The 15,753-nt window shown below is 33.5% G+C and overlaps 1 protein-coding gene across 17 annotated transcripts in view; it reads right to left on the bottom strand.

Annotated features, from left to right (window-relative positions):
- Positions 1–15,753, bottom strand: part of frya (furry homolog a (Drosophila)) — a 113,540-nt gene that overhangs the window by 26,076 nt on the left and 71,711 nt on the right. For 10 of the 17 annotated variants that reach the window (XR_015509612.1, XR_015509613.1, XM_087284284.1 and 7 more), the window contains exons 36-46: positions 13,799–13,881; positions 13,241–13,391; positions 11,401–11,504; positions 9,724–9,906; positions 6,538–6,739; positions 3,921–4,042; positions 3,395–3,582; positions 3,228–3,319; positions 1,665–2,266; positions 1,480–1,577; positions 45–215 (exon numbers count right to left, since the gene is read on the bottom strand). Coding sequence is in view for 14 of the 17 variants with exons in the window: in XM_087284284.1 (XP_087140410.1) it covers positions 45–215; positions 1,480–1,577; positions 1,665–2,266; positions 3,228–3,319; positions 3,395–3,582; positions 3,921–4,042; positions 6,538–6,739; positions 9,724–9,906; positions 11,401–11,504; positions 13,241–13,391; positions 13,799–13,881 (1,996 nt within the window). In the remaining 3 variants the exon portion in view is untranslated. Of the gene's footprint in view, positions 1–44; positions 216–1,479; positions 1,578–1,664; positions 2,267–3,227; positions 3,320–3,394; positions 3,583–3,920; positions 4,043–5,684; positions 5,763–6,537; positions 6,740–9,723; positions 9,907–11,400; positions 11,505–13,240; positions 13,392–13,798; positions 13,882–15,753 lie in introns of all 17 variants that reach the window. The other 7 variants (XR_015509611.1, XM_087284282.1, XM_087284283.1 and 4 more) reach the window with 1 other exon arrangement.

Here is a 15,753-nt window from a genome sequence, read left to right as displayed (position 1 = left end):
TCCTATACATTCATCTCTTGCTTATGAATACTTTTTCTCCCCACCTCAGTCATGTAAGTAACCATGCTGAGTGTGCTGTCGCTGAAAGCTTCATGCAGGTATCGGCACACCACGTTGACCCAGGAGAAGCAGTCTCGTGTATAGGAGTGTGTTTTGTAGAGGGTCATCACATGGGCAAGGTTGGACAGCTTGGAGTTCTTTTCCTCAAGGCAAATCTGTCAATCAAAATAACTTACTGTTAGCAAACATGGTGCGGTAAATCATATGATAAACACTACAAAAAAAACGCTTATCTAAGATTATTTTGTAAGATTATTATGATTGATTTAAAATTTTGTATATTTTTTCTTTCTTCATTGGTAAAGTGTAAAGTTAGGTATTTTACCTGTTTTCATTTTTAATAAATATATGTGGAAAATGTGTATGTATGTGTATTCCTGATTTCACTCTTATAATAATAATAATCTTGTTTTAAGTTCAAATGCTTTGGCTCATTTAAAGACCAAATATATAATGAGAATTCTTAAGTAAGAGGAAATCTCCTGGTAAGTAACTCTAGTTTTACGACCATTTCACACAAAATTATAACATACAAAACATACTGTTTAATAAGCAATTAACAGGCTAGTTTTAAAATAATTAGACAAAATACAGTGATATTTTGTGGAGACAGGAAGATGCTCTGAGATGTTAAAAAGCTATAAACAAATTAGTTTAAAGATAATTAGACAGAATACAGTGTGTTAATGCTTAATTTAAGCACTTGTTTTCTTTACTAAAGCCTACCCAGGTAGCAAAGAATTCTGGCCCTGATTTAGCAAAAATCTAGCTCTGCAGGCATTCATCCGGCACTAGCATACAGCATGTGGGCCAAACATGACCTGGGTTTGGTAGCACCGTCTTTAAGATGGCACACAATACTTGGGCCAGATGTAAAATGTTGTATTTGGCCCAGATGCTAATAATTGATATGTGGGCCATGTAAGTGGCCTATCTTGACCCACATTTAAAATACTTTTTTATTATTTTCAAATAAAGAAAAAAAAATTCTACCAATCATGTCGCGTCCAGAAAAAGCATACCCATAGCATGCCTAAAGTGCAATGGTTAACTTGGCTGAGACTTGACCCAGACATGGTCCACGTTTGGCCCTTCTCTGGAAGCCAGACTCGGTCCAGTCATGTACCGTACTTCACTACGGCATGTGGGCCAAGCAAAAGCTGATTGTATGGGCCAGAGCTGGGCCATAGATATTTTGCTATCTGGGTAGTCAAGTCCACATAGCAAAATCTTTTTTTCAAAGATTCTTCTTTCAAGAAATCTTACCGAGTGTATTTACAGTATCTTACTGAACATGCAGATTATTTGACTTGTTTCTGGGCTGCATATTCTGAAATAATTCTTATTTTTCTCATATTTAAGTGGATTTTCTTTTTGCAGTGAAGTGTTAAAGTGCATTTCAACGTAACAGGAACAGACCTGGGAAATTCTCTCAGCCACATCCTTACAGAATTGAGAAGGTGAGTCGAAGTGTAACACAAGATGAGGAATGAGGCAGAGGACATTCAGTGGGAAACCTGAAGAGTAACAGAAGTTTAGAATTTAAAATTCTGCTTATAATAAAGAATGAATGTGAATTTGGCATTAGAATTATAAAGGTCTACCTATGGCCTGTGAGGTGTCCACCACTGGCAGACGTGAGACAGGTGTGAGCTGGCTGAAAAGCTCTAAAGTCAGTTCTGTAGTGTTTGCAGAGGTGAATCCTTTCAGGAGCAATTTCTGAAGACCTGTGAAATCCTTCCATTTCAGCTGGAGCTGGATCTTCTCCAGCTTTTCTTTGTATTCCTGCTTATCCAATGAAATGTGGCCCAGTAGTTTCCCCAACAGCCTGAGGGACATCTGGTACTCAAACTCAAAGTCTGACTCCATGAGTGACACCACTGCCCAAAAGATGGTGGCCAGCAGGTTGTGAGGATGGTTGGCGTTGGTTGGGTCGGTGGAGACTACGTTGTCCCTTGAGGAGGATGAGGACAGGGATCGAAGCTTGGAAATGTTGCTCTGATGATGGTGGATGCGGTCTAGGGTGGCGCTCCGAGGAACATCAGAAGAACGCTCAGCCTCACCAAAACGCTTGGGTACGGAGTAGCTACGCTGGTGGCGTATTCGCTCTGATGCCGTAGCTGATCCTGGAATCAGCTCTAGTTGACTGGTGCTTTTACGGTTCAATGTTAACTTGCCACTGGATGGAAGATCTGGTGAAGATGCCCTACAAGGACACAGAATGATCAACAACAGGAAATAAAACATCTCAGACATTTAATGTGAATATTAAAAGACTCCTTAACCTTATTCTTAGTCAAACATCCTGCCCACAGACTGAATTATGATGCATTATGCACACAAAATGTCATCATATTTGTCACAATCACCAGCGACCTAATCCTTACAGATCGCTGGTAAACTCACAGATCGCATAAAACTATAAATCCACGGGTATATGGACTACAAGATCCAGTCATGCACTGCACACTCACACATGTTCCAGTTTGCCATTGCTAGGACTCACACAGCTGAAGCTGCTCATGGACTGATTACACTCACATATATACAGCTCACTCTGACCTTATTGCTGTCATTGCTGTCTTGTTATACCGATTGTGAACATTATGACGCGTTTTCACCTTCTGTGTTTGTACCTTGCTTTGTTTTGTTTGTTTATGTTGCTTGCTGCCTGCCTTTTGACCATCCGCCTGTTTTATGACCACAAATCTGAATTGTCTGTATACATCTGTTTGCTCCTGTGTTGACTGTTGCTTGCCTGACTATTCTCCTAATAAACCCTGCAATTGGATCAGCACTCCCTTTGTCAGCATCCGCTTTACATTACAATATTATTGGTTTTATGTTTCTCGAAGACGTTCTATATTCATTCTGTATTCTAAAAAAGCCACTCTGACCAAACATCTCATGTTTACAACCTAGAATGTGTATGTTTAACAGGAATGAATGAACAATTGAATGCATGTTGGTCTGTTATTTTACAGACATTGGTAATATTTTCGCACCTCTAAACATGATGGTAAAAAAATATGTTTCTAGTGCCTCTATATAACACAAAAGTGTGCTATGCATGTTATAATATATATATTTATATATTTTTACCAATTAAAATGCCTTTTAGTCAAATTCTAAATGTTTCATTTTTATGGGTTTACCATTGTACTTACCGTAGTATGACGAAAAAGTCATTGTTTTTCAGACACTCAGCTAGATTATCCACCACTGACTCAAGAGTGAGTAGAAGCTCCATGACATATCCCTGCAAAGAAGATGCGTAATGAGTTGAATCAATCCTTAAATAAAAAAAAGTGTCATTATGGAGCCAGAACCTCACCTGAACCTCCTCTCCGTGCTCCCCGACCACCTCAACTAATCGTGAAAGCAGGTCAGACACAGCCAAGGCTGAAAGTGGCTGCCGCAGAGCTCTGAACACCTGGAAGGAGCGTCCAGCGTAATGCCTGGAGGAGCTGCACAGAGCCATCTGTAACGCCACTTCACTCAACTGCTGCTCAAGCCGAATGTCTGCAAGCAAACACACAAACATACATTTAAAAAACAGCAATATGATGTCCTGTAAAAGTTCACTTTTTAGTCACCATTTACACACTCTCAAGTGTTTGCAAACATTTCTGAGTTTCTTTTATCAGTTAAAGTACAAAATAAGATATTTTGAAGAATGTTGAAAGGCGTTAGCCATTGATATACTTTGGCAGTGGGAGGCTACTGATTTGCAAGATTCTTCAATATTTTTCTTATGTTCAACAGAGGTATATGGTGACTTAATGATGATGATGAACTATCCCTTTAATGTAAATAAACCCTGGAATAACTTAAGACATACTTTATAGTATGTGACTTACCCGATTTGGACTCTTTAAAAACCGACACTACATGCCGCAGGAAGTTGGTAAGCTGCTCAGTGCTCTTTGACTGTGGATTTTTAGGAGTGATGTCTTCATGGCTCCACAATGGTCCAAAAGGCCTAAACAAACCAGGGCAAATATCTGTATAACTCTTTGATATGCTTTAAATGTAAGTCTAATGACAAGTAAAGCCACTTTTACCTTGAAAGAAGTGTCATACACTCCTCAGCCACTTTATTAGGTACAACTGTTAACTAATGTTAATATGAAACTAATCAGCCAATTACATGGAAGCAACTCAATGACTTTAGGCATGTAGATGTGGTCAAAAACATCTGTTGGAGTTCAAATCAAGCATCAGAATGTGAATGATTTAAGTGGTTAATGTTTTTTGTGCCACACAGACTGCTTGAAATCTTAACAGGATTTACCAGGAATTTTATGCACACCCACCCATATGTAGGGTTTATTGAAGACTTTGAAGACTCCTGGCAGATAAAATAAAACGGGGCTATAATTCACATGAGCTCATCAAATATTGGACAAAGAGAAGATCGGAAAAAGTTTGCCTAGTTTGATGAGTCTCAACTACACTTCAATAGTCTCCACAGTCACCTGTTCAAATCCAATAGGGCATATATGTGATGTGTTGGAACAGCTTATAATAAAGCACCATGGAAGTTCAGTCAACAAACCGTCAGTATCTGCATGGTGCTATCATATCAAGTTGGACCAAAATCTCAGAGTAATTTTCAGCACCTTTTTGAATCCAACTTGGTACTATATCAAGATGTACCTAATAAAGTGGCTGGTGAGTACATGTTTTGTCTTGGGGATAAAACCGCCACTAGATGGCGAACTATGCCACAAGATAATATTTTCCTAAAACCACAAGTTTTGTTTCTTAAAGAGATAGATTCAGTAATCTTTTACTCCCTTTCCCTTTTTTTCTCTCTTCTGTTAAACACAAAAGAAGAGATTTTGAAAAATGTTGGAAACCTATAACCATTCACTTCCATAGTATTTGCTTTGTTCCACTGTAGAAGTCAATGGTTACAGGTTTGCAGCTTTCTTAAAAATATCTTCTTTTGTGCTCAACAAAAGAGAAACTCAGAATTTTTGGAGCCACTTGAGGGTGAATAAATGAAATAAATGGAGTAGATATTCATTTTTGGGTGAACTATCACTTTAAAAAAAATTTGTAGTGTGTAAAAGATGAGGTTAGTTTCAAATAGCTCTGCTCAATCAAACTAATTAAAAGTACAGACAACAATTGCTGCTTGTGAAATATTATAAAAATGCAGGATAGACACCTTTCAGAAAGTTAAATGAGAAAAAGTATGAATCCATAGCAAAGAGAAAGAAAAAAATATTGATTTTCATTTATCTGGTTCATAAAGACCTGTTCACACAATCAGAATAAGTAGTTTTGTTCACTGTTCACTTATTCCAATCTGACTACTTTTATCTGTTAACCATGGCTGTTTGATTAAGTATTTAATAATCTAAATACTTTCATCTTAAAACTAGAAGGGAATAAAATAGCGGTATGTTATTACTATATGTCAACAAAATAAGTTGTAGAGAATGAACATAACAGTGCATAACATGTCTTAAACATGACATTTGAAAACCAAATTGGAATTGTCTGCAGTGTGAACACAGTCTGAAAGAACCAAAACCAACACCGACACCAGATGCCCTTAAAATCCGCATAACATTGAGAAGTACTGGGATGAAGACTGATGAAATACAACATACAAGTCAGTAATATCCTGAGTGAGATCAGATGCAAGATGTGTCAGATGTGTCATTTCCTGAATCAGTTCCTGAACAGCTCTGGAATAGTCAGACCATTCATTTCAGTTACAATGAAGGTAAACTGAAATAACTCTGTAACTGTAAATGGTTTAGGAACACTGTAGAGGATTTAGGGTCCCTGTTAAAATGGCTTATTACTTTATTCAGTATAATAAAAATCTTTCAGCAATATTCCGCTTATCATAATGTGTTTAAATCATAAACATTCACTCTATTATCGTTAAACTTTACAATCAATTCACAACTGTGGAACTGCACATAATATGTGGAATATGTCTCATATTTTTAACTGAAATGTGCTAAAAAAAAATTAGATAATGGAATTAATGTCAAGCAAAAAAAAAAAAAACATGCAAAAAGTGACATGGGCATTTGTATAGCACATTTCCCACAAGCAGCTAGTTTCAGTTTTCATGTAAATAAATGTTTGGAACTTGACATATGCAAAAAAGAAAATGCCACTATAACTTTAGTTTGTTTTTACTCAAATTTTTTCAGCTTAAACTTGATTCCAACATGCGGATTTGCTGATACAAAATACATTTTAAAAGGTAATTTTAAATATATGACATACAATTGCTAAAAAGTCTGCCAAAGTCTTTATTATTTCTTCCTTGTCTTTATTATCACTTAATTTTCTCTATTATTGACTAATTGAATTCACAATAATCATTTCTTTATCATTTTAAGACTTCTTTGCTATTAAAAAGCTCATATTAATAAACTCTTATTTATTAAAACAGTACTGTAAAGGACATTTATCTGGCTGAGGATAACTGTAGGTTTTGTGCACCTGGTAGTGAGGAACTCGATGAGTTTGCTGCTCTTCTCATCATCTTCAGTGCTGCTCTCCATGTTCTCCATCTCTTCTTGCGTCAGATGAGGGAGGTTGGAGCTGCTGCCGCCGAGGCTCAGGCTGGACGAGGTGGAGGACGAACTCAGGCCTGAATCTGGCACCGGAGAGGCTTGTCCATTTCTCAAAAAGTCCACACCACCTGAAAACAACACACAGGTTGAGTGAAATAGTTTGGGAAGAATAATCTCTGCAGTTGATTTTATATTCCTGAATGAGCCAATGCCATGTGGTTTGAAGAGTAGGGCGGGTATACGAGATTGGTCTGAAATACGGGAGACTTCCGGGAAAAACGGGTGTTGGCAGGTATGGATTTAAATAAATTGAATGAACTAAATTGGCTGTAGTGTATGAGTGCATGTGTTAATGCGAGAGCTATTGGGTGTTTCCCAGGACTGGGTTGCAGCTGTAAGGGCATCCGTTGCATAAAACATATGCCGGAATAGTTTGCGGTTCATTCCACTTACACAATATTTAGGGAATGTTAAAAAATGTTTCTTGGTAGGTCTAGTAGGTCTCAGTAGGTCTATATCCCACTTTTTTGTACTGTGTTTGTTTGAAAATTTATTTGGTCTTGTAACACTTTAACTTTCTAATTTATTTTTGATTTATTCTTTTTTTTTTAAATATAATAAAACAACAGACGTCACAGTGGCGGAACAGGTAGCACGATCGCTTCACAGCAAAATGGTCGCTGGTTCAAGCCTCAGCTGGGTCAGTTGCCGTTTTTTTGTGGAGTTTGCATGTTCTCACCATGTTCCCCTGGATTTCCTCCAGGTTTTCCAGTTTGCCCCACAACTCCAAAGAGATGAGCTATAGGTGAATTAGGTAAGTTAAATTGGCCGAATTGTATGTGTGTGAATGAGTGTGTATAGGTGTTTCCCAGTGAAGGGTTGCTGCTGGAAGGGCATTCGCTGCGTAAAAACAAATTCTGGATAAGTTGGCGGTTCATTCCGCTGTGGTGACCCCTGATTATTAAAGGGACTAAGCCGAAAAGAAAATAAATGAATAAATGAATGAATGAATTTGTTCAGCAATAATATTACTTTTATGGCAAAAAATAAGTCAGTTTCCTGGTCTTTAAAGTAAAATATCTCAACATAAACTTTTCATATAAAGTTCTGCACAAAATGTATTTGATCTTCAAACCAATTGCTTTTCTACTTTTATTCTATTTTTCCTTCTTTTAAATATAACACCTCTCTTATTTTGTCTCTCGCTTTGATTAGTTCTAGTGTACCTATTTGTAAATCACTTTGGGAAAAAAGAACATCTGCCAAATGATTAAATGTAAATCAAGAACATTAAAGAAGAATGCTGTTATGCTGTTATGTCTGGGGCTGTTGAATGGCATCTTATCGTCATTATTTTGTCTCTGCCTAGACATGCATTAAACATTGAGACCACCCTCTAGTGTAAACCAGCGTCCCTTGTGTCCATTCGATGGTCCTGTCGGAGTAAAACGATAGAAATAAGGCATAGGAATGCTCTAATCAGAGGTTTAGATGCTCTGTGTAAACATAATTGTTTTTGGCTGCACTTCCAGAAGTTGTTCTTGTACCGATAAGAAATGTGGCCCTCCACCCCTCCACAGGATTTCAACATGACTGCGCTTTCCAAAGCCATGTGTCAAATACCAAAGCCAATGAGTAAGTGTTCAAGATAAACAGGATTTATGAAATGTTGCTACATTGGTCTTGTTGTAGGCAGAATTTCATAAATTTGAATAATATGATAGAAATTGTCAAAATATTTAGCATTATGTTTTGCCTTAATTTGTAGGCCTAATGTTACAGTAAGATGGAAAATTAATTAAGGTGCATCATAGTTTAGCAGCACTCATTCAAATGTTATAAATATGTAAGCATCATTTTTGGTAAATGTTTTTTTAAAGTATAAATTCATTTTAGTTAATCACATTTGATTATATTATGAATTTTTAAACCTGTTGTAGTTCTATCCTTGGTTGGAGTTAGCACTGAAACTACTAATCAAAGAACAAAAATAAAACAAAAGATAAAATAAAATAAAAGACAATAATTCTGAATAAAATAAAAATAAAACAAGACATAAAGAACAATGAAAATAAAAGAAAAAAAGAAAAATGAGAAGAACAATAAAATAAAATAAAACAAAAGACAAAATAAAATAATATAAATTATACAATAATTAAACAATAAAAATAAAACAAGACATATAGAACAATCAAAATAAAATAAAACAAAAGATAAAATGGACGTCACGGTGGCGCAGTGGGTAGCACAATCCCCTAACAGCAAGAAGGTAGCTGGTTCGAGCCCCGGCTGGGTCAGTTGGCATTTCTGTGTGGAGTTTGTTTGTTCTCCTCGTGTTTGCTCAGGGTGCTCTGGTTTGCCCCACAGTCTAAAACCATGTGGCATAGGTGAATTGAATAAGCTAAATTGTCAGTAGTGTAAGTGTAAATAAGAGTGTATGAGTGTTGCGGCTGAAAGGGCATCTGTTGCATAAAACATGCTGGATAAGTTCATTTGGCTGTGGCAATCCCTGATTAATAAAGGGACTAAGCCAAAAAAAACAAAACAAAACAAACTAAGTAAAATAAAAATAAAATGAAATGAACAATCAAAAAAATAATGCAAAAGACAAAATAATACAATGCAATAATTTAAAAGACAAGAAATATAAAACAAGACATATAGAACAATCAAAATAAAATAAAACAAAAGACTAAGTAAAAGAAAATAATTCAAAGTAAAAGAAAAAACAAAACAAGGCATGTATATAAAACAAAAGTAAAGAAAAGAAAAGAAAAATAAAATAAGAACAATCAAATAAAAAACAAAAGACAAAATAAAATAATGCCATAATTTAAAATATAAGAAAACTAAAACAAGACATATAGAACAATCAAAATAAAATAATGCAAAGTGAAAGAAAAAAAACAAAGCATTTAAAAAAATAAAACGAAAAAGAAAATGAGAAGAACAATCAAAAAAAGAAAAGAAAATATCTGATAAAATAATACAACAATTCAAAATAAGAAAAATAAAACAAGATATATAGAACAATCAAAAGAAAAGAAAAGAAAAGAATTCAATGTAAAAAAAATAAAAAAGTCTTATTTATCTAAAAAAATAAAATAACTACCTGTGTAGAAATCAGGCTGGTAGAAGGGTTTGAAAGTCAGGCTCTTGTTGCTGTTGGCATCTCTTGTGTTTAGCAGAACAGAGGCAATGAGGCTGAAATTGTTGTTGCAAGATAACGTGATGAGAAGGTGCAAAAGGAGCCTCTTACAGTGTTCAAACACCTCTGGCCGAAAGTGATCCATACCTTTAAAAAAAAGCCAGATCATCAAAGTCAGAGGCTTACATTTGTACCTAAATTTATCATCTATTCCCCAGGTCCATGGAAGGTTTAAACAGGAATATCTGGTTATAAAAGTTTTTGAATCTTTTATTTCTAAAACCTGAATAATCTTCTTAATCTACAGGGACACAAATATTCCACATATTTCTAAATACTAATAATAATCATTTGTTCATCATCCTACATGCACAAAATAAATAAGCCACAAGACATATTCAGATGCAATAAGTCAGATGAGAATAGACATGAAAGGTATGCTTTAATAGTCTAAAAAATACATATATTTTAAAAAGATCTTCTTTAAAAGTTAGTGTACATTTCTATACTGTCTAATTGACAGACTTGGACAGTGAATCTAAAAACAACAACAACAACAAAAACAGCAAAATAGTTACAATTAAAAATGAAAAAGAAATAAAGTAGAATACTATAGATTTACTTAAAATTATGGTGGCTTCTTCATAGTAACTGTGCTTAATATAAAATAAAATACAAATGTATAAAATAAAATAAAATACCAACTAATAAAACAAAATAAAATGAATACAAAATGAAACAAAATAAAATAAATTAAAAAACCATAAAACAACTTAAAATAAAATACCAATTAATAAAACAAAATAAAATTAATAAAAAAAACATAAAACAACTTAAAATAAAATACCAACTAATAAAACAAAATAAAATTAATAAAAAAAAACATAAAACAACTTAAAATAAAATACCAACTAATAAAACAAAATAAAATGAATACAAAATAAAACAAAATAAAATAAATAAAAAAATCATAAAACAACTTAAAATAAAATACCAATTAATAAAACAAAATAAAATTAATAAAAAAAACATAAAACAACTTAAAATAAAATACCAATTAATAAAACAAAATAAAATTAATTCAAAATAAAACAAAATAAAATTAATTAAAAAAACCATAAAACAACTTAAAATAAAATACCAACTAATAAAACAAAATAAAATGAATACAAAATAAAACTAAATAAATAAAAAAAAACATAAAATAACTTAAAATAAAATACCAATTAATAAAACAAAATAAAATAAAATAAATTAAAATAACATAAAATAAATTAATAGAAAAAAAATAGAAAAAAATAAATTAATAAAATTAAAATCCTCTGAATACTAAAAACTATATTGCAGTTGGTCCAGTCTATATGTTTAGGATATATCAGCTACTGCTTTCTCTGAAAATATAGCTGTCTTAGAAAGCCACATAGTTTCATATAGTCATAAGACACATTTAGGGATGCAATAGGTGAGATGAGATTAGATAATAAAATTACAAAAGCAATTCCATTTGGGATATAAATACCATGCACTACAGTCAAAGTAGCACTTTTCATCTGTGCACACCTGGATCAAGCATTTAAGCTTTAATCTAGAAACTCTAATCCCTGAAAAAATGGCCTAAATTGTGTTGAAAACACAACTGACCAAGAAAACAGGCATGGAGCAGCAGAGGGAGATGAAGAGCCCAGTCCTCCTTCACGCTGTGATCCACAACCAGTTCCGTCATGAACATCACTGCAATGTTACTCCTGTGATAAGCAAAAAAACACACACTGGTATTTCAGTAGATGAACCAAAGCACATACCAGCAATGACCTTTCAAAAAGGACAGAACATATTCACTGCTGTGTGACAAAAAACATTTGTTAAAGAAGGTATGCTGGTTGTGGTATTATATTGATGATGGCCATTGTTAGCATATTTCCCAAGTAGATGTTAGAGAAGTACACTGGTGATGTGTTATCACATTTTGTTCGGGTCAATGGGACTATGACGACAGCACTGAAGCTTCTGATCATCCATTTTCCATGTCTGATAATTGCAGAGTGACATGCTTAAATATTTCAGGATTACGTAATGCGCAGGTCTGATAAGAGTCACATTTTATGATGAGAGATTACATTAACATGAGTGAAACTGTAGTGTTTTAATAGCCATTGATAAAATAAAATAAAATAAATAAAAATTAAATTAAATTAAATAAATTTAAATTAGAATTAAACAAAACAAAACAAAATTTTATTTAATTAAAAATTTAAATAAAATAAACATAAAACATAAAATCAAAAATACAAATAAAATAAACATGCAAATAAAAAAAATATGCAATTTCCTGGTGTATTTTTTTGGGTTAACCATATTTACATATTTGCAGCATTCACTAGTGTAGACAAGACTGAAAATTTTTTTTATAAAAAATTATTTAACATATAAAAAACCTTTATTAACCTATTAAATCAAATTAAATTAAATTAAACTTTTCTCAGAATTATAAAAACGAAAAAGAAAAAACTTCCAATGTAAAATGATTCAATTTGTGCAGGTTTACCATAGTGGGACTATTCATTAGACTAGCATAAAATAAAACATAAAAAATAAAAATTTAAAAACTAAGAATATATTTGTTTCAAAAAGGAAGGAAATTTGTAGTATCCATGTAAGATTATGTAATGTCCTAGTGTGTTAGTGCAGGGTTACCATATTTACTGTACATAGTCACAACATTCACTAGAGTAAACTAGACTAAGTAAAAATTAAATAAATAATAATTCAATAATTAATAAATAATAAAATAAAATTTTAAATAAAATAAATCTTTTCTCAGATTTGTAAAAAAAAAAAAAAAAAAAAAAAAAAAAAAAGAAGAAAATACTTCACTGTAAAATGATTCAATGTCCTGGCGTGTTTGTGCAGGTTTACCATAGTGTGGCTATTCATTAGACTTACATAAAACAAAATATAAAATAAAATAATATGTAAAAACTTGCTTTAAAAATATATAAAAAGAATGATAAGAATTAAAATAAATACAATGCAAAACTCTTCTCAGAGTTCTAAAAACTAAGAAGAAATTTGTTTTCAAAAAGAAAGGAAAATTCTAATGTTCCAAGTATACATGTAAGATTATGTAATGTCCTGGTGTATTTGTGCAGGGTTACCATATTTACATAGACACACTATTCCCTAGAGTAGACTAGACTGAAATAAAAAAATAATAAAACATAAATTAATAAACAAAAACAAAAAAAAATATTACTATTTTGATGTTGATATTAATAAAATAAAATACAAGACAAAATAAAAAATAATACTATATTTCAAAATATAGATAAAACAAGACATAAAGAACAACAATGTAAATTATTAATAATAAAAGCAATCAAAATAAAATAAAACAAAAGACAAAATAAAAGAACATAATACAAAAGAAAAAAATGAAACAAAGCAAATATAAAATATAAAATAAAATAAAATAAAATGTGACCTGTGAAGGGGTCCTCGTGGCGTGACTGTTTCGGGCAAATAGTCAACCAGTGGTGCCCAGCAGCCTCCATTAACAGGCATGGGAAGAGGAAGTGGCTGATTGGTTTCCAGCACACTCATAAGCCACATGGCATACGGTGGAATCGGCTCACCTGCAGACCAAGCAAACAGGGTCAAAACAACACGCTCTCCCTGACAGCTATGCCTTTCATGCATGAGACTGGCAATAAAACTGGAATTTACCCTCAAAGCATGATAGGTATGTAGACAGACAAACTCCATAACTGGCATGCCTCAAGCCTAATGAAATCACGCTCCAAAAACATTAAGTTAAAGCTATTTCAACCTGAAACTTATTACCTGAGCTGGCTATCAGAAATAACTCAAATTCTATGCAACAAGACGGTCTAAGCTGTAAAAAAAACATCCTTGGGCCAGAACTGTCTCAACATCCATGGCCAAAGCAGGAACATAAAACTTCAGACTTTGCTCAGAAGCTCTTCTACTGAGCTACTGTTTTTTTTTTCCCTCAGTCTGTTGGGTAATAATGTTCACTCACTCTTTTCCTCGTCATAGGAGCCTCCAGAACTGCTGCTGTAGCGAGACTCCAGGCGGTTGTGTGCTCGCAAGATGTTGCTCAGCCTTCAGTAGACAGAAGAAATATTACTTTTATCACTGAGTGTTTTACATTTGACCTTCATTATTATTGGCAGATTTGTTAAATATGAACAAAGACAGCTTTATTATTTTAGCAGTAAAAAAGTATAGTAAAGTTGACTTTAATTAGCATAATTAGGTTTGATAGGCGTAGGTTTGCACCCCCCGCCAAAAAAGGGAAAAAATAAGCTGCCATTAATTATATAACTATTAAAATATATGAATCCTCTCTTCATTTAATTTATTAAGTTATATTAAATAGTTTAATGTTAAAGGAATGTTTATTAACCGATAAAGAGTTAAAAAAAGAGTTAAATAAAAAAGTTTGTTTTAGCCATAATGCAAATGAAACTTGTCTCATATATTAGTGTTAATGAAAGATGGAGCACAGGCTGTAGTTTTTTTTGACAAAATGTTTCAACCGAAATTTGACATGCTACTCTGAGAGATCAGGAAAATTGGCAGGCATCATGTTTGTATTGTCACAATTAACATTAGCTGTTTATTCTGCAATTAGTTTTCAGGGCATTTTATGCACCAACTCTATTAGCCTGCTATAAAGTTAGACTGCGTTAAAGCATGGAAAAACATGAGCATTAAAGGCATTATCATGATGGACTCATTCAGTAGCGAACTTGAGTTTACAGTATGTGACAAACTTTTCGTTAAAAAAATGCTTCTTTTGTCCACTTTTTTTTTCACTTGTGTGTGTCACACACCTTAATATTGACAGCGTGCTAATATTGACAGCATGATTTTTAAGCGAATTAAATTATTGGTGGGGACATTTCAATAGATGGTGGATGTTGGTGGGGATGAGTTCCCTTCGTCCACGCTAAATCTACGCCCCTACATATTTACCATAATTAAGTTAACCTAGCAGTTCCAATTTACAACTGGTTTATTTACTTATGTAAGCAAATTATTGTTTTTAAGGCAGCTAGTTACTTTTTTCAGCTAACCTTTAATTTTAGCAAAAAAAGAGGACAAACAATTATAAATAGCACAATCCCATCAAAAAAAATCATTGTTATATTCTGCAATTATTGGCACCCTATGCATTCTAATGAGAATTTTTTTAAGTATATTACCATCGATATTTGTGCCTGTGGACCATGAAACCTTATTATGCAGCATGCAATTTTTTGTTGCAGTAACCAAGAGTAAATTGTCAAATTATTGATTTTTCCTTTTTGCCAGAAATGATTACAATTTTGGGTAAAGGCAATATTACATAAACCTTCATTCATTCATTTTCCTTCAGCTTAGTGTCTGATTTATCAGGGGTCACCACAGTGAAATGAACCACCATCTAGTGTTGTCAAAAGTATTGAATTTGGTACTGAAATTTTAAAAAGGTCTATTTCTCCAGTGGCATGTATATGTGTTTGCACTCAGTGAACAGCAGTGGAGTTGATCACAGTCTTTTTTTGAGCATGTGAACACAATGGCCAATCAGTGGAGTTTAAGTATGCGCTCAACATCGCTGAAATATTAGCAGTAAATAGATGTTGATTAGTGCTGAAATCCCAGTATCTTGACAATGCTACAGCCAACTACTCTGGCATATGTTTTAAACAGTGCATGCACTTCAAGCCGCCACCGAAAACCAAGATGGGATTTTACTTAAACTTCTTTTGTATATTTCCAACTCTAAAACAATAAAAACTGAACTTTTGATGGCGTCACAGTGGCGCAATGGTTAGCATGATTGCCTCACAACAAGAAGGTCGCTGATTTGAGCCCCGTCTGGGTTAGCATTTCTGTGTGTAGCTTGCATGTTCTCCCCGTTTTTGCGTGGGTTTCCTCCGGGTACTCCGCTTTCCCCCATAGTCTAAAGATATGTTGTATAGGTGA

The sequence above is a fragment of the Danio rerio genome, chromosome 15 (assembly GCF_052040795.2).
Source record: "Danio rerio strain M-AB ecotype USA chromosome 15, GRCz13ab, whole genome shotgun sequence".
Taxonomy (NCBI): Eukaryota; Metazoa; Chordata; class Actinopteri; order Cypriniformes; family Danionidae; genus Danio; species Danio rerio.
The sequence above is the reverse complement of the archived record's forward strand: the minus strand, read 5'-3'. Positions and strand labels throughout refer to the sequence as shown.